This window comes from Nicotiana sylvestris, chromosome 9 (genome assembly GCF_000393655.2).
Source record: "Nicotiana sylvestris chromosome 9, ASM39365v2, whole genome shotgun sequence".
Taxonomy (NCBI): Eukaryota; Viridiplantae; Streptophyta; class Magnoliopsida; order Solanales; family Solanaceae; genus Nicotiana; species Nicotiana sylvestris.
This window is the reverse complement of record NC_091065.1, coordinates 186,685,536-186,707,593: the sequence shown is the minus strand read 5'-3', so window position 1 is coordinate 186,707,593 and position 22,058 is coordinate 186,685,536. Positions and strand designations below refer to the sequence as shown.

The 22,058-nt window shown below is 39.2% G+C and overlaps 1 protein-coding gene across 1 annotated transcript; it reads left to right on the top strand.

Moving 5' to 3' along the window:
- Positions 1 to 217: 217 nt before the first annotated feature.
- On the top strand, positions 218 to 22,057 carry LOC138878712 (probable LRR receptor-like serine/threonine-protein kinase At3g47570). Its single transcript, XM_070158398.1, has 2 exons — positions 218 to 621; positions 20,914 to 22,057. The coding sequence occupies exons 1-2, from the start codon at positions 218 to 220 to the stop codon at positions 22,055 to 22,057; spliced, it is 1,548 nt and encodes a 515-aa protein (XP_070014499.1).
- The last annotated feature ends 1 nt before the right edge of the window (position 22,058 follows it).

The window sequence follows — 22,058 nt, the reverse complement described above, 5'->3', positions numbered from 1 at the left end:
TTTTCCTGATGAAGAGGTATCGTTCATTAGAGAAGATATTGCAGAATCCTATGACGGTTGGAGAATGTTTTTTGATGGAGCAGCAAATTTCAAAGGAGTTGGCATAGGAGCAGTCCTAGTATCAGAAACCGGTCAGCATTATCCGGTATCTGCCAAGCTCAGGTTCCCGCGCACCAACAACATGACCGAGTACGAAGCCTGTATCTTAGGGCTCAAGATGGCCATTGACATGAACATACAAGAGTTGCTAGTAATTGGGGATTCAGACTTGCTTATGCATCAGTTCCGAGAAGAATGGGCGACCAAGAACTCCAAGATACTCCCTTGTCTATATCATGTGCAGGAGTTGAGAAAAACGTTCACAAAGACAGAATTCCAGCATGTTCCTAGGGTCCATGATGGATTTGCCGATGCTTTGGCTAACCTATCATCCATGATACAGCATCCAAATAAGAACTTTATTGACCCCATTCCGGTAAAGATCCATGATCAGCCAGCTTACTGTGCTTATGTTGAAGAAGAAGCAAACGGAAAACATTGGTTTCATCATATCAAGGAATACTTGGCAAAAGGAGAATACCCAGAACTCGCAAATGCTATTCAGAAGCGCACGCTTCGGAGGTTATCCAACAATTTCTTTCACAACGGAGGAATCCTATACAGGAGGACTCCTGATTTGGGATTATTAAGGTATGTCGACGCAAAGGAAGCATCCAGGCTATTAGAGGAAATTCATGCAGGGACCTGTGGTCCACATATGAATGGCTTTATTTTAGCAAAGAAAATACTCTAAGCTGGTTACTTTTGGATGACTATAGAAACAGACTGCATCCAGTATGTCCGAAAGTGCCACCGCTTCCAGATACATGCAGACGTGATAAAGGTGCCTCCAAATGAGCTTAATATAACAAGCTCGCTGTGGCCGTTCGCCGCCTGGGGGATGGATTTTATCGAACCAATCGAACCCATCGCATCAAACGGACACAGGTTTATCCTAGTAGCAATTGATTATTTTACCAAATGGGTTGAAGCAGCATCTTACAGGGCAGTGACTAAGAAAGTCGTGGTGGATTTCGTCCGTGACCGTATCATGTGTCGGTTCAGAATTCCAGAGTCAATCATTATTGATAATTGCTCCAACCTCAATAGTGATTTGATGAAATCCATGTAAGAAACCTTCAACATCAAACACAAGAATTCTACAGCTTACAGACGTTAGATGAACGGAGTCATAGAGGCCGCCAACAAGAATATCAAGAAGATACTAAGGAAAATGATAGAGAAGCATAAGCAGTGGCACGAGAAGCTCTCATTTGCTTTATTGGGATACCGCACCACAGTCTGCACATCGACAAGAGCAATCCCCTATATACTAGTTTACAGTATAGAGGCAGTCATTCCCGCCGAGGTAGAAATTCCCTCATTAAGAATCATACAAGAAGCAAAGCTAGACGATGCAGAATGGGTGAAGAATCGTTACAAGCAACTAGCTCTTATAGACAGAAAGAGAATGAATGCAGTTTGTCATGGTCAGCTCTATCAGAATAGAATGTCTAGAGCATTCAACAAAAGAGTCAAGCCGAGACAGTTCATACCGGGACAGCTGGTGTTAAAGAAAATCTTTCCACATCACGATGAAGCCAAAGGGAAATTCTCTCCCAACTGGCAGGGTTCGTACATGGTTCACCAGGTTCTAATAGGAGGAGCCCTCATACTTGCAGAAATAGACGGAGAAGTCTGGCCAAAGCCGATCAATTCAGACGCAGTCATGCGATACTATGTGTAATCTTTATGCTTTCCTTATATGATGTAATTTGAACTACGCCTGACCTGATTCCCGTTTAAGAGGGGATACGTAGGCAGCCCTATGGGTTCGGTCACAATTCAATAAAATTTCCATTTCCCCCACTATTGGAAACTGGGGTAGAATTTTGAGGAGGACCCTCAAAATTTCGAAGTCAATTCCAGTCATTTATCATTAACAGCCGTCAGAAGCAACAACCCAATAAACTGGGCAGAATTTTGAGGAGGACCCTCAAAATTCCGGAGCAAGAAAAGTTGCAATGTCCTTAACCACGTCGCAGTCATCGGTTCATCTAAAGAAAACTATTCTTAATTATGTATTTATGTTACATTTTCTAAAATCATGCATGTTTATTACTAAAATTGCCTTGTTTAGCAACGCTACCCCCATTGATATATATGGTATCGCCGGATCAAAGCCGAGCAGGTCAAGCAAAGCCAACGGGGATATGAACTAACCTTTCCCCCTTTACAAACTCACGATTTTTCTGTGGATGCAGACATTTGAGTTGCAAAATCATCAAATATACTATACGCTCACTCACAAAGTTCAGGAATACAACTCTCTAAACCGTTTCACTTGCTCGCAACTGCTATCCGCACAACAATGTCCCCAGCAGGCATAATATCCCTAATAATCACGATACCGCAATCCGCTATCAGCTAAGAATACTCTATTGCCATTTGCCATTTTTACTTCCTGTATAAGACTACCATTTTGCCTTCCGAGGTTAAGCTCTACCTCCATGTACATTCTCTGCATTGCATAAGGCTACCATTCTGCCTTCTGAGGTTAAGCTCTACCTCCATCTACATTCTCTGCATTGCATAAGGCTACCATTCTGCCTTCATAGGTTAAGCTCTACCTCATCTGCATTCTTTGCATTGCATAAGGCTACCATTCTACCTTCCAAGACTAAGCTTTGTCTCCATCTGCATTGTCTGCATTGCATAAGGCTACCATTCTGCCTTTCGAGGTTAAGCTCTACCTCTATCTGCATTCTCTGCATTGCACAAGGCTACCATCCTGCCTTCCAAGGTTAAGCTCTACCTCCATCTTGCATGGCTGAAAGATCACCACTTTATTTACGTCTTGCATCGGCTGAAAGATCGCCACTTTATTTACATCTTGCATGGCTGAAAGATCGCCACTTCATTTACATCTTGCATGGCTGAAAGATTGCCACTTCATTTACATCTTGCATTGGCTGAAAGATCGTCACCTACTGCTACATCTTGCATGGCTGAAAGATCGCTACTTCATTTACATCTTGCATCGGCTAAAAGATCGCCACTTTATTTACATCTTGCATGGCTAAAACCACTTCATTTATATCTTGCATTGGCTGAAAGATCGTCACCTACTGCATCTCATAGGCTGAAAGATTGCCAAATCATTCGAAGGCTTCATTGTTCGGATGCACCATTTTCATAGCCCGAGAATGCCATGCCATGGCCTGAGGACCCCTTTTATCTTTTGCATATCATTATTCAAAGGTGTCATTGTTCGGAGGCATCATTCTCATAGCCCTAGAGCACCATTTCATGGCATGCGAATCCTTATCATATGCTTCATGGCCTAGGACGTCATGGTCTGAGGACGTCATCCTAACCGTCCAAAGACAACATTTCATGGTCTGACGAGAACTTGCATCATGTTTAAATTTCCGCACAACATATGGTTCATTTGCAGGTAAATCGGCAAACAATGGCCGTTTCAGCAGGAGCAATCCCGCTTCAATTCCCGCAGCCCCATTAGTCCTTAACCATCCAGCCCAACCTAAACATTGCATCCATTCTTAGAAAACCTCCATCGGCATACTCCGCTGACGGATCCTGAACTACATATGGCCTGATTCCTGTAAGATCAGGGATATGTAGGCAGCTCAGGAACCAGGGCACGGTCAACCTTTACAAACCATTTCGTTCGGTCAAAATTGGCCATCATATCTTTACCCGACAACTCTTTCATCCTTCCCAAGTAAAAAGGGGATACCCAATTTTTTCTTTTATATTTTTTATATGCAAAATACTTTTAAAATAGCAGGTATATGCATATATAAGTATGTCCCAAGGTTTTACTATTTTTCTCTTAATTTTTATAGATTTCTTAAACTTATTTATTGCCCTATATTATCAAGAAAAACCCAATAATTATCCCCAAAATTATCATTTTGGGTGATTCACTTATTGGATTCTCATATTTATATTAAAATATATATGGCGTAATTTTTGCATATTTTTACAAATTTATTTAGTATTTTTTAAAGTTATATTGCATATAATTGAAATTTTAGCCTATTTTAAGATTTAATTATTTTTATAATTATGAAATTGACTCCAGTATTTTTAATTTGATAATTACGTATTATTAATCATTTTAGTACCTTTAATTTATTTCTAAAAATTATTTTATTATTTTTTATAAAATAAATAAGGGAAAAGTGGCTATTTAAATACTAGCCCTATTTTATTTCAATTGTAGCCCAAATCAACCCCTCAATTGAACTCAATTGCAATTTGAAATTACTCGGCCTTATTTCTAAATTACCCGACCCCTGACCCGTTTAATTCAACCCGCCCGGCTCCCCTTTTGATCCAGACCGTTGATCATTTTGATCAACGGCCACAAACCCTCCTTTCCTTTTATAACCCAAACGACCACCCTAACCTTCTCATTTCTCACCTACCATCCACCTCCGAACTCTCAAACTCTCTCGAACATTCCCAAACCCTAACCGCCTCTTACCACCACCTCCACCTTGAAACCCACCGGAATCCATGGCTTCTCAGGCTATGGGAATCTTATACTCACCCTCTCTTGCTCCCACGCGCCTGATACCTGAATATTCGAGGCCTGACCTCGAAGGTTTGCACCCAGACCTCTGTCGATTCAAGGTTCCATGGCCATCTCCAGCTTCACTCCGGTGTACCATGGTGGTTTGAGCCTGATTCTGACCTCTCCAACCCAGATTGGTGATCTTTCAAAGCCTATCTCATTTCTAGGGTTTTTTGAAACACTAACCCTTCGAAATTCTCTCCGATTTCCTTAGATCTGTTGTCTATCTGTGCTCTCCTTGAGTTTTCGAACGGTTTCCCTAACTTTTCTTTCAAAAATTATTTTTAAAACTGCTTTGTTTCCTTAACTTGTCTTCTCATCTCTGTACTTGATTCAATGTGGAAACCTTAGAATTTGGGGGTTCCGCCAAGCTTGATTATGTGATTTGATTGAACTTACGGTTTATTTCAAAACCCCTAACTCTTTCAGACCCATTCGTTGCTTTCATATGACTCTGACCTTTTGCTAAACTTTTCTATACTGACTTTACAATGACACGACAATCTTCTTTCATGCTCACATGCTCCTTATATATGATGAATTTTCCTCTAAATGGTTTTCAAATTTGCAATTAGTGCAAACTTCCTTCTGAATATGGCTCGATTGATTTCTTTCCATTGTTTGTTGATTCTCCCTGTTACTCGGCCTAAGTTAAAATCCTTCTTTATCTTTTCTGACTCGGTTCATTCATGCAAAATCTCAGACTCATTTGATTTACTGTTTGTTAATTGATTTGCTTACCTTATTTGCACAAACCGTGTATTTAAAAAACCCTGTCCTTAAATAACTTTTTATGTATTCACACCTAATTGGCTACTTTGCACAAAGTTTTTGATTAATTTCTTTCCTTAATTGGTTTATACCCATTTGAATCTGAATCTCTTAACTAAAGGGAGTCTTGTGTAATTGATTGACAATCAGTTCTTCAATTATTTCTTACCTTATTTCTACTTGGTTTTTACACTATAAAAGGGCACGACACTTTTCAAAAACAGACACTACAGACTTCACAATTTACAATCTCTTCTGAATTCTTATTCACATAATAGAACTCTTTCTTCTTTGTCTGCACTGAGGTTTTTACTAGATGACTGCATTTTTCTCTACTTGTTTCTTTGAAACTGGTATGTCCTAATTTTATATTTCAGCATCCCCACAATGTGTTTACTTACAGCTTTCTGCATTTATGTCTACTGTACTACTTTTGCAGAGTTAAATACTTAAACTAGCATGTTGGTTCCCTTTTGCTTGTTTTTGCTATGAATCCTTATTCCCTATTTTCCTTTATGTGCTTTGAGTTACAGTTTAAAACATGGCAATATACAAGTTATTGTCTATGGGTTGAACTTGATCCCTTAGGGGATCCTAACCTCTAAACAATGTGTTCCAATAGGCTTATGGGTGTGCCAGCATCCCCCATTGTTGGGTTATGCCCACTAGCCTGCTTTTACCTCTTGCAACTCCCCATTCCCTATATCCCTATGCGTGCTATTTCCCTTTCCCCCCTTTTAGAATTCTGCACTTACACTCCCTCTTAGTTCCTAAGTTCTGCCCCCCTCTTGTGAGCCTTGCCTTGGGACCTTGAGTTCCCTCTGAACTTGGACACCTCAGGGTTGGCCCTTCCATATTGCACTTTGGCTTAATATGGTGATATATTTGGGTGTAAGCACTGCCTGGAGTTCTTATAAAACTCTTAGGGAACTCTGACACACCCAAATGGGAGAAAGGCTTTGAAACATGATCTTTGGAGTTAGTTTACTTCATACTTCAGACAGAAAGTCTGAATTAGGCTCTCCTTGGTTGTAATTTTCAATTTCTGATGTATTTTTTCTTTATTTTATTTGGACTGTAATAACTTGTAATAACTTTTGGGGATGGTTAGTGAAAAGGGACGGGTAATCATGAATGTAAAAAAGGGTAGATAACCTGCCTATAGGAGTTTAAGAATTTCTGCATTTTCATGTATAGATACCATGTCTATAAGAATTTTTGCATTTTTTCATATAGCTACCATGCCTATAAGATTTCTGTATTTTTCATATAGCTACCATGCCTATAAGATTTCTACATTCTCATTTAGTCACCATGCCTAAAAGGTTTTCTACATTCTCATTTAGTTACCACGACTATAGGAACTTCAGCATTCTCATTTAGATACCATGACTATAGGGACCCTGCACTTTCATGTAGATATTGTGACTTCTCTATATGCATGTAGAGAACATCTCTACAGGTTCTGAAAATCAACTACAATTAGATGTCATGCCTATAGTGTTTCTACATTCTTATTATGTCTGTAAAAAGGTTTAAAATCAACAACGCCTAGAAAGCATGCCTATAAAAACTATCAACCAAGTCTGAAACGTTTCACTCGCTTATAAGTCTAAAACTAGTAACGACAACGTCTAATATCTGCAGAATTTATGATCTTTTGTCAAAACTCATCTTTCCTAAATAAATGACAACCTTTTCTAAAATCAGTATATTTTACCTTTTTTGAAATCATTAGATATCATGCTTATAGGTTTTCTTCTAACACTTAGGCAAGCCATAGGACAGTTTATAAACTGAATCAGATTTTATTAACTACAACTAGAAGGCAGGCCTGATTCGGGCTTCTTATCTGAACTATGTAATAAATTAATCTACCTCCGCCGTTTAAGTTTAACCAGACCCTAATTAGTACGTGTAAGACATGCTAAACTATATGTTTTTCTTTGATTTAAGGAGGCCTGTTTGAGCCTTATTTGTTTATGTGCTTCCCATACTTGATATATATATATATATGTTCTTGCTTATCGCCTTAGTATTTTTACCTTTGAAACCATAAATAAGCCCAACTTCTCCTCTCTTTTAGGAATAGTAGTCCCAAGTGCCTCCAGGGCTGATAGGATTGGGGCGGGTAATAGCATGCAATAAGTAAACGAGATCATTCCACGCTTTAATACCTTAACAGGGTGGGAAAGGTTAGACATGAATATGATGACCACGCGATAACATCACGTGTAGCTACTCACTGAGTAGTGATTACCGGATGTTGCGTGGGGTGATCCATATTATTAATAAACCTAGGACCCCCCCTCCCCTCCTTTCCTTTGTTTTCTTTGTTCTCTTAAATCTTTTAAAACCATTTCTTTTAAGAAAATCAATTCCTTTTAGTTCCTTTTTCTTACTTTTGTTTATTTGTAACCATTACGTGAAAATCCCCTCTTATGTGAAGTCGTTATTTGCCTATGTGTTATTTGCACTTAAGTCATAACAATAGCTTGGCCGGGAACCACACTAGTGGATCTTGAGGGGTACCTAATACCTTCCCCTTGAGATAATTTCAAGCCCTTACCCCAATCTCTGGTTGCTTAAAACAAACCCATCCTAGTGTCCTAATGCACTTTAATCATTAGGTGGCGACTCTTCAATTCAAACCCAATTCCCCAAAAGGGAACGAGTTGTCCTCCCAAATGTCACAAACCCAATTTTCGCGAGAAAAAATGGGGCGCGACAGGAGGCACTGTAGATCTCCAGTTGGTTGGTTTGAGCCGGGTGAGGCTATACTATTGGGGACAGACTTGGTGTAGGATATTTTAGACAAGGTGAAGGTGATTCAGGAGAGGCTTCGTACAGCGTAGTCGAGGCAAAAGAGTTATGCTGATAGGAAGGTTCGAGATGTGTCCTACATGGTTAGTGAGAAGGTTCTGTTGAAGGTTTCACCCATAAAGGGTGTTATGAGGTTTGGGAAGAAGGGTAAATTGAGTCATCAGTTCATTAGGCCTTTTGAGGTGCTTCGGAGGATTGGGAAGGTGGCTTATGAGCTTGTTTTGCCTTCAAGCTTGTCGAGTGTGCATCTAGTATTTCATGTTTTTATGCTGCGAAAGTATATTGGGGATCCGTCTCATGTCTGAGATTTCAGCACGGTTCAGTTGGATGATGATTTGACTTATGATGTGGAGCCAGTAGCTATTTTAGAGCGTCAGGTTCGAAAGTTGAGGTCAAAGGATATAGTGTTGATATCCAATTTTTTTCTATATATTTTAAATATGCATAGATACTTCCAAAATAGCATATATATGCATATATAAGTATGCACAAGGTTTTTATAATTTTTCCATAATTTTAAAGATTTAAATTAATTTATTTCCTTCCCTTTTATTCATAAAATCCCCAGTAATTATCACTCAAATTATTGTTATGGTGATTTAGTCATTTAATTTCTATATTTATGCCAAAATATTGTTAAAATATATTTTATGTATTTTTATAATTGCATTTGGTGTTTTTAAAACTAAATTGGATAAAATTATAATATTAGACTCATTAGTATATAATTACATTTATATGCGTGAAATTGATCTCCTATATTTTTAAAATGTTAAATATCTATTTTAAATCATTTTAGTACACAAAATTATTTTACAAAAATTATTTTATTATTTATTATAAATTATAAAAGGAAAAGTATAACCAGATTTGCATTTCAATTGTAGCCCAATTTAAACCCAACCCTAACCGAATTTCAAATTAAAAACACCTGACCCAAATCCTAAACCGGCCTACCCGAACCAAGACCCGTCAAATCCTAGCCGTTGATCTAAAAGATCATTGACTCTAATGAGTTCTTACCTTTTTTATCCCAAACGACCCCCTAACTCTATCTCATTTCTCAAATCTGCCGCCTCTGTATTCTCTCATCTCCTCTCCTCTCTCAACTCCTCAACCTAACCCTAGCTCCTTCAACCGCCGACTCCTTTCTCCGGTCTTCTCCGGTGATCTCCCTTCAACTCATAAGCCTCAAATGGCTCCTCTATTGTCATGCTTGCCTTCTCTAAGGCCTTCATGAGCCCTGGGCTACGCTGACTTGCATCTAGGGTTTGCTATTTGTCTGTTCTTGGCTACTTCAGTGTGATTTTAAGCAAAATCATGTTGTGTTTGGCACGATCCTTGGGATTATATACATGTTCTTGCATCTCTATGGATTTCTTCTAAAACCCTAATTTCTCCCTGTATCTCCTAGATCTGTACAGATCAAGGATGATTCGAGTTGATCTCTTTAGTATTTAACATTGTTCTTAAAACTCTTTTACGAGAATCATCAAATTCAAAGTGTTTTCGTCTTCTTCTAAAATTAGGGTTTCAGAACTCTTTTTAAAACTTTGTTTAAATCGATTCTTTATGTTTAAACTTCTATCTCTTGCATATTTCGACTGATTCTATGATTTTACTCCATTTTCAACTCGCCTCTATTGAAAACCCTAATTTCTTACTTCTATTCTTGGGGTTTCTGAGTTTTGTTTTGAAAACGTGTTCAGTTAATCTATATGTTTCTGTGATTCTGTGATTTTACCCTATGATTGCTTGTGAAGGTTCCTAATTATGGTTATCCCTGCCTATTGCATGATTTTGCCCTATTTTGTTCACCAATGTTTCTAATTCTTCACTTCTCCTACCTGTATCATGCTTATTCTACTAATTCAAACTATGCACTACATGGATCCCTAATTTATACATGATTTTTGTCCTACTCGATCTCTTAGAGTTTTGGTTTTCCTTACTATGTGCTTGTTCTTATAAAGTTGTGCGAAATTTGTGCTATTATCAACTTTTGAATCCTTGAGTCTTTGTGATTAATGATTTCGCATGATACCTCTACTGATTTTTAACCTTGTAAAATATTTTCTGACCATATTCTATGGTCAATTATGCTATTAGTTGATTTCCTAAGTATTTTCCTTGATTGAAATATGCTGAACCTAGCCTCTATTACATCTTGTGTACTTGTACTATGCTGAAAATATTTCCTTATTAGTTATGCTCAGCCTTATACGATTTCCTTCCTTATTTGTCACATGTTTATTACCGTTTGAAGTTAACTCCTCAATTAAAGGTAGTACTTGCCTTGATTTCATGACTGATTGATTCTGAGTCCCCATAATTACTGATGAACTTTGATTTTTATCTTATTTTCTACCTGCTTTCAAACTGTGTATATATATATATACATACATTCTCTTATTAGCACAAACACACGAACACTTTGGTTCAAAAGCTCTCTCTCATACTTAAACTTTCTGCTCTCTTTGTGCTACTTGCTACTATTCTAAGTTAGCCGGCTGCAAGCTAAGACTAACCATTGTGTTCTCCTTCTTGTTCACTTTTGTTTACTGTCTTCTCTACTGGTATGTTCTTGTTTCAATTCAAGTTCCAACAACAATATGGTTCTTTTATTACTTCAATTCATCTTGTTTCTAGTTTGCTTTTATCTATGGTTTTGCAGTGAGACTTGCAGTTAATATGCTTACATGATTAGCATGTTATGAACTCCCCTTCCTTAGAATCAGTATAAACATGTTCCCCCCTCTATGTCTGATCAATCATTTCTGAGCATGTATGTACCAATCACCTCTGCCTATTATGTGTTTATCTTCATATGCTCCATGTACCCCCAAATCCCTATTACCCCTGTATGTAAGTTTGTTCTTTATGTCTGGTTCTGTGACTATGTCTGGTTAGTTGTGTCTGAGCATGTTTGTACTAATACCCCAGACCTTTGCTTGTTATATGTTTACAATCAAGTGTTTTATGTGTCCCCCAATCCCTTGACCTCTGTTTGTGACTACTGAACTTGCTTTGGTTCTGTGGCCCCTGGCTGTGTATGAACCTTTCCTAAAGGTGTTGTGTTTGGACTGTTGCTTACTACTCCACTCTCTTTTCAAACTGCCCTGTTGTTTAACTAAATTATTTCAAACAAACTTCCTTTTAAAACCTTTTAACTTGTGTCAAGCACTCTCACTCTACTCTTAAGTCAATAAGTACTACCATTTCTAGTATGTGTATTGCCTTGGGATCCTCTTGAGAAGCCTCTGAACTCTGGCATACTGAGGTTGGCCCTTCCACACTACACTCATTCAATTTTGGTTACCAAGTCTGGGTGTAAGCACTGCCCGGGATCCTTGAGATCCTTAGGGAACTTTGATGAACCTAGACTATGAATTTGTCTATGAATTTGTCTATGAAATTGAGTCTATTGGAGGCTTTGGAAACCTGGGCCTATTTGTAGGCTCCCTATAGAATAACTTCTTATTGTATTTATTCACTTATGTAATTCATTCATATGGCATGTAATAACTTGTAAATGAATATTGGAGTAATTAGTGAAAAAAGGGATGGGTAGCTACATGTTTATGGGGTAATACGGGTAGAAATCATGATTATAGGACTTTACATTTTGATCTAATTGCCTTACCACATAGAAATCATGCTTGTAGGACTTTACATCTTGTCATGTTTATCTCACCATGTTAGAAATCATGCCTATAGGTTTCAAATAATTCCGTAATAGAGATCATACCTACAAGTCTTAAAATCAGCTTCATAAATAGATGACATGCCTATAGGATATAATATAATCCAAATTCTGTTTTGACAAGTGTTTACATGTGTTCATGCCTGTAAGTTTCTAAAATCAGTATTCAACTAGATATCAAGCCTATAAGAGACAACACCAGAAATTCTGCCTGTCAATCTGAACTAGTTCGGTTTAAATAAACTAACGATTAGCTCACTTCTGAATTGGCTTAATTAGTGGTTTATATTTCCTGAAACGAGTTCTTTAAAAACTATCTTAATCTATTATTAGACATCATGCCTATAGTGATTAAAAAGTCTGTTTCAAAACCTATCTTGTTTCATTCTATATAAAGTGTAGTCATCAGTATTCCGTGTATAGGCAAGCCTGTATGGCATTTTCAAAACTTGCAATTCTGAAACTATTTCTGTGACTTAATGTTGTCCTATTTAAGCAAGCTTTAAAATTAGTAGACCACTGATAGGGTCATTACTTCTGAATTTATAAAACAAACTGCCTGTTTTCTATACATTCACTTAGACATTATGCTTTAGGATACTGTTTAACAAAAGACCTTATTTGTGCTTGAGTCAGCTGTTTATGTGCCTTGTTTGAGGAGGAAACTTTGAGCCTCTAATTGCTCCCTTTTGTTCTTATTTGCTAAAAGTCCAAACTGTTCTTGCATGTCGCCTTAGTATTTTCACCTTTTAAACCTTAGGGGTCTGTTTAGAACCACCTATAGGTAGAGGTCCTAAATCCCCCCATGACCATTAAGAAGGGGCGGGTAATGGCACTCAATAGAGATCGCTGACTAAATACTCATTTTAAATGACCACTAAGGGGATGGGAAGGGTAGATATGGGATATGATGACTACGCGCTAATATCACATGTAGCCCCTCATCGAGGAGTGTTTACCGTACATTGTGGGGGTGATCCTATAGGCTAACCAACCTAGGACTCCTCCTTTTTTCCAAAATTCCTTTTTCTATTTAAAACCTTTGTTTTATACAACTTGTTAAAAAATCTTTATTTTATTACTTGAGTTACCCAACGTGCTTTACTTTTGCAACCTATTTGATTCAACTATTTATGGACTAATTTGTGAATATAAGTTTGGCCGGGACCACAATTGTGGACCAAGAGGGGTGCCTAACACCTTCCCCTCGAGGTTATTTCGAGCCCTTACCCTAAATCTCTGGTAATGCAAACTAGTCTAAGAGTTAGCCGCTCTAGGTGCCCTAACGCACCATAATCTGTTAGGTGGAGACTCATCAAATACCTAAGTTCTCAAAAGGAAATGAGTCATCACACCGCATGGAATGTCAAAACCCAGACCTCTCTCCGTGAGGGAAAAAAGGGCAGAGACATATAGCTTCAGTGAAAGTGCAGTGGAGAGGTCGACCCATGGAGGAAGCTACCTAGGAGACCGAGCGGGAGATGCGGAGCAGATATCCTCACCTATTTGAGGCTTCAGGTATGTTTCTTGACTCGTTTGAGTACGAACATTTGTTTAAGAGGGGGAGGATGTGATGACCCGGCCAGCCATCTCATGAGTTACCGCTCTGTTTCTCCCATTTCTGCTTTTTATTTCTTTGATTATCATTATTATGTGTTATCAGGTTGGTTGGCTTGGGTTCGGAAAGGTTTCGGTGAGGTTTGAGACACTTAGTCTCTTTTGAGTGAGTTTAAGTTGGAAAAGTCAACCGGATGTTGACTTATGTGAAATAGGGATTGGATGTAAATTCTGATGGTTCGAATAGCTTTGGGAGGTAATTTGGGACTTAGAAGCGTAATCGGAATGTGTTTTGGAGGTCCGGAGTGGTTTTAGGCTTGAATTGGCGAAATTGGAATTTTGGCATTTTTTGGTCGATAGGTGAGATTTTGATATATGAGTCGGAATGGAATTCCGGAAGATGCAGTAGGTTGTTGCGACATTTGGGAGGTGTGCACAAAATTTCAGATAATTCGGACGTGGTTTGGTAGACTTTTTGATCAAAGGCGTAATTCGGAAGATTTTGGAACCTTAGGCTTGAATTCTATGTGTTTTGGGTGATTCGATGTTGTTTGAGATGTTTTGAAGATTGGTATAAGTTCAGATGGCGATATGTAACTTGTTGGTTCTTTTATTTGAGGTCTCAGGGGCCTCAGGGTGATTTCCGATGGTTGGCGGAAAGTTTGGAAGTTGGATGTAGCAACTGAAGTTTTAGAACTGCTGTCATAACCACATATGCGGTTGGGAGGCCGCAGGTGCGACCCCTGCAGATTCAGAAGACCAGTCGGAGAAGCGGAAGGAGCCAAGGAAGGCAAAGACCGCAGAAGCGGTTAAGGAACTGCACCTGCGCCATCGCAGGTGCGGGTTGTGCATCAAAGATGCGAAAATTGAAGGCGTAAGTGATGACCGCAGAAGCAATGCTCGGACCGCAAAAGCGGTTTCGCAGGAGCGAGAAATTGGCTGCAGGTACAAAAAGCCTGGGGCAGAAGGTATTAAAGAATTCCTTTACAATTTTTGAGTTGTTCTTCACCATTTCAAGTTGGTTTTGGGGCTTTTGGGATATTTTGAAGAGGGAAACTAAGGCTTGGTACTAGAGACATTGACTTGAGGATTTGAGGGGCCATTTGTGGTTATATTTAGGGACTTTTGATATGTATGAACTCGTGGTGGGAAATAAGGAATCTATTGATGTAAAATTTATCGAATTCTGAGACGTGGGTACGAGGGTCGGGTTTTTGTTAACTTCGGGATTTAAGTTGTAAATTGATTATTTTTCGCATGGGCTTCGTTCCCTTAGCATATTTTGACGTTGTGATTCTGATTTTGGAAAGATTCGACGCGAGTTGAGGCTTATTCGAGAGGCAAAGGCATTGCGGGCTAGATTTTGGGCCGGATCGAGGTGAGTAATGATTTTAAATGTTGTCTTGAGGGTATGAAACCCCGGATTACATACCGTTATACTATATTGAGGTGACGCACATGCTAGATGACGAGTGTGGGGTCATGCACCGTTGGGGATCGCGACTTAGTCCATCCCGAATGACTATTTTACTGCGTATTTGATTGAAAACTGTTTGCTATCATCATGTTTTGGGCTGAACGCCATAATTGGGCTTCGTGCCAAGATTTTAGACTTTTAGGGGATTTTTACAGCTATTTTCTCACTGTTTAGATTTTATATCTGGACTCAGTCGTGCTATATTCTAGTATTTTCATAACTCAACCATGTTTACTCTATTTTAGCACTTAAATAATATTTATGGGCTGAGCATCATGTTATACTGTGCCCAAGTGGCTTTTCGAGATTTATGACTGAGTAAGGCCGAGGGCCTGTGTTGTGAGGTTATTGAGCTGATTCATGATTATGAGGTCGAGGGCTTGAGTTGTATGCCACGAGGTGGCTTGATATGAGGCCGAGAGCCTATGTGATTATGCCACGAGATTGCTTGATATTGCGCTTGGGTCGTAAGGGGCCCCTCCCGGAGTCTGTACACCCCCAGTGAGCGCGAGTACCCATTGTGATATAAGATATAGCCCGAGGGACTGGTGTTGTTCCATTTTATTGTCCGAGGGGTTGATTCTGTTGACATTGTGCCCGGGGGCAAATTTTATGTGTTTATCTTTTCGAGTTGCCTTTCACTTACTTGTTTAACTGTTAAAATGGTGTTTTTATAAGATTTCACTGTTTTATTGCATTTCATTAGTTTTACATTGTCGCTTTATAACATGTTGTTGTGTTTTTATGTGATTTCTTACGCTCACTCTTCATTTATTATTATTACTCACTGATTTGGAGTACTCACTTTACTCCCTGCACCCTGCATGCAGATTCAGGCGCTTCAGGTCCTGCTAGCGAGGGTTGATAGCTTCCAGCAGATTCTCAAAGTCTACTAGGTAGCTGCTCGGTGTTCGCAGCCTAGTGTCTCTCCTTCTTATCATTATCTCTTTCCCTTGTACTGGATTTTGTAATAGACTGTGTATCCTCTTTTTCGTATTCCTAGATTTATGTTTATGTTAGATGCTCATGACTGGTGACATCCCGATGTCGGGCTGTGTTTGGTTTTCCGCAGTTGTTATATTTCACTCTATTATGGGATTTATTATTATTAATGGCTTAATTGTGTTATTTTAATTGCTTAAAAAGAATTGGGTGTTGTGTCGGCTGGCCTTGTCTTCACGTGAGGCGCCATCACGACCGGGTCTGGATTTAGGGTCGTGATAATTTTAGAGCTTTCATACAACAAACTCACTGGCTTAATTCCCAACTCTCTTGGATATCTGACTCATCTAAAGTTCCTAAAATTGGAGGGAAACAATTTAATGAGTGACTCAACATTAAGCTTCTTGACTTCCTTAACCAACTGCAAAAATTTGTTATCTCTTGATATATCTTTCAACCCTCTAAATGGTAAACTTCCACTTTCCGTAGGTAACCTTTCCATATCTATTTTAGAATTTTTGGCCAGTGATTGCAAAATTAAAGAGAGAATTCCAAATGAAGTTGGGAACTTAAGCAACTTATTTAACTTTGATATTTCTGGAAATGACTTGGTTGGATCAATTCCCACATCAATTGTCACCATGAGAAATCTTCGACGCTTCATGTTGAGTAACAACAAATTTACAGGAATTATTGGAGATAATCTATGCAAATTGGAACATTTGGAACTGTTTCTGTGACTTAATGTTGTCCTATTTAAGCAAGCTTTAAAATCAGTAGACCACTGATAGGGTCATTACTTCTGAATTTATAAAACAAACTGCCTGTTTTCTATACATTCACTTAGACATTATGCATTAGGATACTCTTTAACAAAAGACCTTATTTGTGCTTGAGTCGTGCTGTTTATGTGCCTTGTTTGAGGAGGAAACTTTGAACCTCTAATTTCTCCCTTTTGTTCTTATTTGCTAAAAGTCCAAACTGTTCTTGCATGTCGCCTTAGTATTTTCACCTTTTAAACCTTAGGGGTCAGTTTAGAACCACCTATAGGTAGACGTCCTAAATCCCTCCATGACCATTAAGAAGGGGCGGGTAATGGCACTCAATAGAGATTGCTGACTAAATACTCATTTTAAATGACCACTAAGGGGATGGGAAGGGTATATATGGGATATGATGACTACGCGCTAATATCACATGTAAACCCTCATCGAGGAGTGTTTACCGTACATTGTGCGGGGTGATCCTATAGGTTAACCAACCTAGGACTCCTCCCTTTTTCCAAAATTCATTTTTATATTTAAAACCTTTGTTTTATACAACTTGTTAAAAAATCTTTATTTTATTACTTGAGTTACCCAACGTGCTTTACTTTTGCAACCTATTTGATTCAACTATTTATGGACTAATTTGTGAATATAAGTTCGGTCGGGACCACAATTGTGGACCAAGAGGGGTGCCTAATACCTTCCCCTCGAGGTTATTTCGAACCATTACCCTAAATCTCTGGTAATGCAAACTAGTCTAAGAGTTAACCGCTCTAGGTGCCCTAACGCACCATAATCTGTTAGGTGGCGACTCATCAAATACCCAAGTTCTCAAAAGGAAATGAGTCATCACACCCCATGGAATGTCAAAACCCAGACCTCTCTCCGTGAGGGAAAAAGGGGCAGAGACATATAGCTTCAGTGAAAGTGCAGTGGAGAGGTCGACCCATGGAGGAAGCTACCTAGGAGACCGAGCGGGAGATGCGGAGCAGATATCCTCACCTATTTGAGGCTTCAGGTATGTTTCTTGACTCGTTCGAGTACGAACATTTGTTTAAGATGGGGAGGATGTGATGACCCGGCCAGCCGTCTCATGAGTTACTGCTCTGTTTCCCCCATTTTTGCTTCTTATTGCTTTGATTATAATTATTATGTGTTATCAGGTTGGTTGGCTTGGGTTCGGAAAGGTTTCGGTGAGGTTTGAGACACTTAGTCTCTTTTGAGTGAGTTTAAGTTGGAAAAGTCAACCGGATGTTGACTTATATGAAATAGGGATTGGATGTGAATTCTAATGGTTCGGATAGCTTCGGGAGGTAATTTGAGACTTAGAAGCATAATCGGAATGTGTTTTGGAGGTCCGGAGTGGTTTTAGGCTTGAATTGGCGAAACTGGAATTTTGACGTTTTTTGATCGATAGGTGAGATTTTGATATAGGAGTCGGAATGGAATTACGGAAGTTGCAGTTGGTTCATTGCGGCATTTGGGAGGTGTGCGCAAAATTTCAGATAATTCGAACGTGGTTTGGTAGACTTTTTGATCAAAGGCGTAATTCGGAAGATTTTGGAACCTTAGGCTTGAATTTGATGTGTTTTGGGTGATTACATGTTGTTTGATATGTTTTGAAGATTTGTATAAGTTTGGATGGCGATATGTAACTTGTTGTTTCTTTTATTTGAGGTCTCGGGGGCCTCGGGGTGATTTTCGATGGTTGGTGGAAAGTTTAGAAGTTGGATGTAGCAACTGAAGTTTTAGAATTGTTGTCATAACCACATCTGCGGTTGGGAGGCCGCAGGTGCGACCCCTGCAGATGCAGAAGACCAGTCGGAGAAGCGGAAGGATCCAAGGAAGGCAAAGACTGCAGAAGCGGTTAAGGAACCGCACCTGCGATGGCGCAGGTGCGGGTTGTGCATCAGAGATGCGAAAATTGAAGGCTTAAGTGATGACCGTAGAAGCAGTGCTCGGACCGCAAAAGCGGCTTTGCAGGAGCGAGGAATTGGCTGCAGGTACAAAAAGCCTGGGGCAGAAGGTATTAAAGAATTCCTTTACCATTTTTGAGTCGTTCTTCACCATTTCAAGTCGGTTTTGGGGCTTTTGGGATATTTTGAAGAGGGAAACTAAGGCTTGGTACTAGAGACATTGACTCGAGGATTTGAGGGGCCATTTGTGGTCATATTTAGGGACTTTTGATATGTATGAACTCGTGGGGGGATAAGGAATCTATTAATGTAGAATTTATCGAATTTTGAGACGTGGGCACGGGGGTCGGGTTTTTGTTAACTTCGGGATTTATGTTGTAAATTGATTATTTTTTGCATGTGCTTCGTTCCCTTAGCATATTTTGACGTTGTAATTCTGATTTTGGAAAGATTCGACGTGAGTTGAGGCCTATTCGAGAGGCAAAGGCATCGCGGGCTAGAGTTTGGGCCGGATCGAGGTGAGTAATGATTTTAAATGTTGTCTTGAGGGTATGAAACCCCGGATTACATACCGTTATACTATATTGAGGTGACGCACACGCTAGATGACGAGTGTGGGGTCATGCACCGTTGGGGATCGCGACTTAGTCCATCCCGAATGACTATTTTATTACGTATTTGATTGAAAACTGTTTGCTATCATCATATTTTGGGCTGAACGCCATAATTGGGCCTCGTGCCAATTGTTTTGGACTCTTAGGGGATTTTTACAACTATTTTCTCACTGTTTTGATTTTATATCTGGACTCAGTCGTGCTATATTCTACTATTTCATAACTCAACCATGTTTACTCTATTTTAGCACTTAAATAATATTTATGGGCTGAGCATCATGTTATACTGTGCCCAAGTGGCTTTTAGAGATTTATGACTGAGTAAGGCCAAGGGCCTGTTTTGTGAGGTTATTGAGCTGATTCATGATTATGAGGTCGAGGGCTTGAGTTGTACGCCACGAGGTGGCTTGATATGAGGCCGAGAGCCTATGTGATTATGCCACGAGATTACTTGATACTGCGCTTGGGCCGTAAGGAGCCCGTCCCGGAGTCTGTACACCCCCAGTGAGCGCGAGTACCCATTGTGATATGAGATATAGCCCGAGGGGCTGGTGTTGTTCCATTTCATTGTCCGAGGGGTTGATTCTGTTGACATTGTGCCCGAGGGGCAGATTTTATGTGTTTATCTTTTCGAGCTGCCTTTCACTTGTTTAACTGTTAAAATGGTGTTTTTATAAGATTTCACTGTTTTATTACATTTCATTAGTTTTACATTGTCTCTTTATAACATGTTGTTGTGTTTTTATGTGATTTCTTACGCTCAGTCTTCATTTATTATTATTACTCACTGATTTGGAGTACTCACTTTACTCCCTACACCCTGCGTGCAGATTCAGGCGCTTCAGGTCTTACTAGTGAGGGGTGATAGCTTCCAGCAGATTCTCAGAGTCCACTAGGTAGTTGCTCGGTGTTCGCAGCCTAGTGTCTCTCCTTCTTATCATTATCTCTTTCCCTTGTACTAGATTTTGTAATAGACTGTGTAGTCTCTTTTTCGTATTCCTAGATTTATGTTTATGTTAGATGCTCATGACTGGTGACACCCCGATGTCGGACTGTGTTTGGTTTTCCGCAGTTGTTATATTTCACTCTATTATGGGATTTATTATTATTAATGGTTTAATTGTGTTATTTTAATTGCTTAAAAAGAATTGGGTGTTGTGTCGACTGGCCTTGTCTTCACGAGAGGCGCCATCACGACCGGGTCTGGATTTAGGGTCGTGATAATTTTAGAGCTTTCATACAACAAACTCACTGGCTTAATTCCCAACTCTCTTGGATATCTGACTCATCTAAAGTTCCTAAAATTGGAGGGAAACAATTTAGTGAGTGACTCAACATTAAGCTTCTTGACTTCCTTAACCAACTGCAAAAATTTGTTATCTCTTGATATATCTTTCAACCCTCTAAATGGTAAACTTCCACTTTCCGTAGGTAACCTTTCCATATCTATTTTAGAATTTTTGGCCAGTGATTGCAAAATTAAAGAGAGAATTCCAAATGAAGTTGGAAACTTAAGCAACTTATTTAACTTTGATATTTCTGGAAATGACTTGGTTGGATCAATTTCCACATCAATTGTCACCATGAGAAATCTTCGACGCTTCATGTTGAGTAACAACAAATTTACAGGAATTATTGGAGATAATCTATGTAAATTGCAACATTTGGATGCTATTTACTTGGATCAAAATCAACTTTCAGGATCATTTCTTATTGTTTAGGGAACGTTACTTCCCTTAGGGAAATACATCTGGGTTCCAATAAATTAAGCTCCAATATACCAACACGCTTAGGGAACATTAAGGATCTCATGGTTCATGACTTATCGACAAACAACATGGGTGGTTCTTTACCTCCAGAAATTGGAAATCTAAAGGCTGTGATACAGATGGATTTGTCAATGAATCAATTTACAAATGGTATTCCTAAAGAAATTGGAGGCTTGCAAAATCTGGTGGACCTTTCTTTGAGACACAACAGGTTGCAAGGATCTATACCCGACTCAATGAGCAACGTGGCAGGTTTAGAATTCTTAGACCTTTCTCATAATAATATATCAGGAACCATTCCCAAGTCTTTTGTGAAACTTCAATACCTGAAGTATTTCAATGTCTCTTACAACAAGTTGTATGGTGAAATACCCTCAGCGGGTCCTTTCAAGAACCTCTCAAGTCAGTTTTTTCTCTTCAACGAAGCATTATGTGGTTCAATGAGATTTCGTGTCCTGCCATGCCCCACTTCTTCAAAGCATAGATCAAATAGGAATAGAGTGCTAGTTCTATTTCTTCCACTGGGAATTGCACTGGTATTTGGTCTTATCACCTTTATGCTTGTATGGATAAGGTATAGAAGAGGTAAAAGAGCTCTTCAACAAGTTGATTCATTGTCTATTGCAACAAGAGGAAGAATTTCATATTATGAACTGCTCCAAGCAACTGATGCGCTTAGCGAGAGTAATCTGATTGGTTCTGGGAGTTTTGGATCTGTCTACAAATGCATACTCAGAAGTGGGACTCCTATTGTAGTTAAAGTGTTCAATTTGCAATTGGAGGCAACATTCAAGAGTTTTGATATAGAATGTGAAGTTTTGCGCAACCTCCGCCATACGAATCTCATGAAAGTCATTACTAGTTGTTCCAACCTTGATTTTAAGGATTTAGTACTGGAGTACATGCCCAATGGAAGCCTCGATAAGTGGTTGTATTCACACAACTACTTCTTAGACATCATGCAGAGATTGAACATAATGGTAGACGTGGCATGTGCATTGGAATATCTCTACCATGAGTGCTCATCGCCCGTGATTCATTATGATCTGAAGCCTAGTAACTGTCTTGTTGGATGAG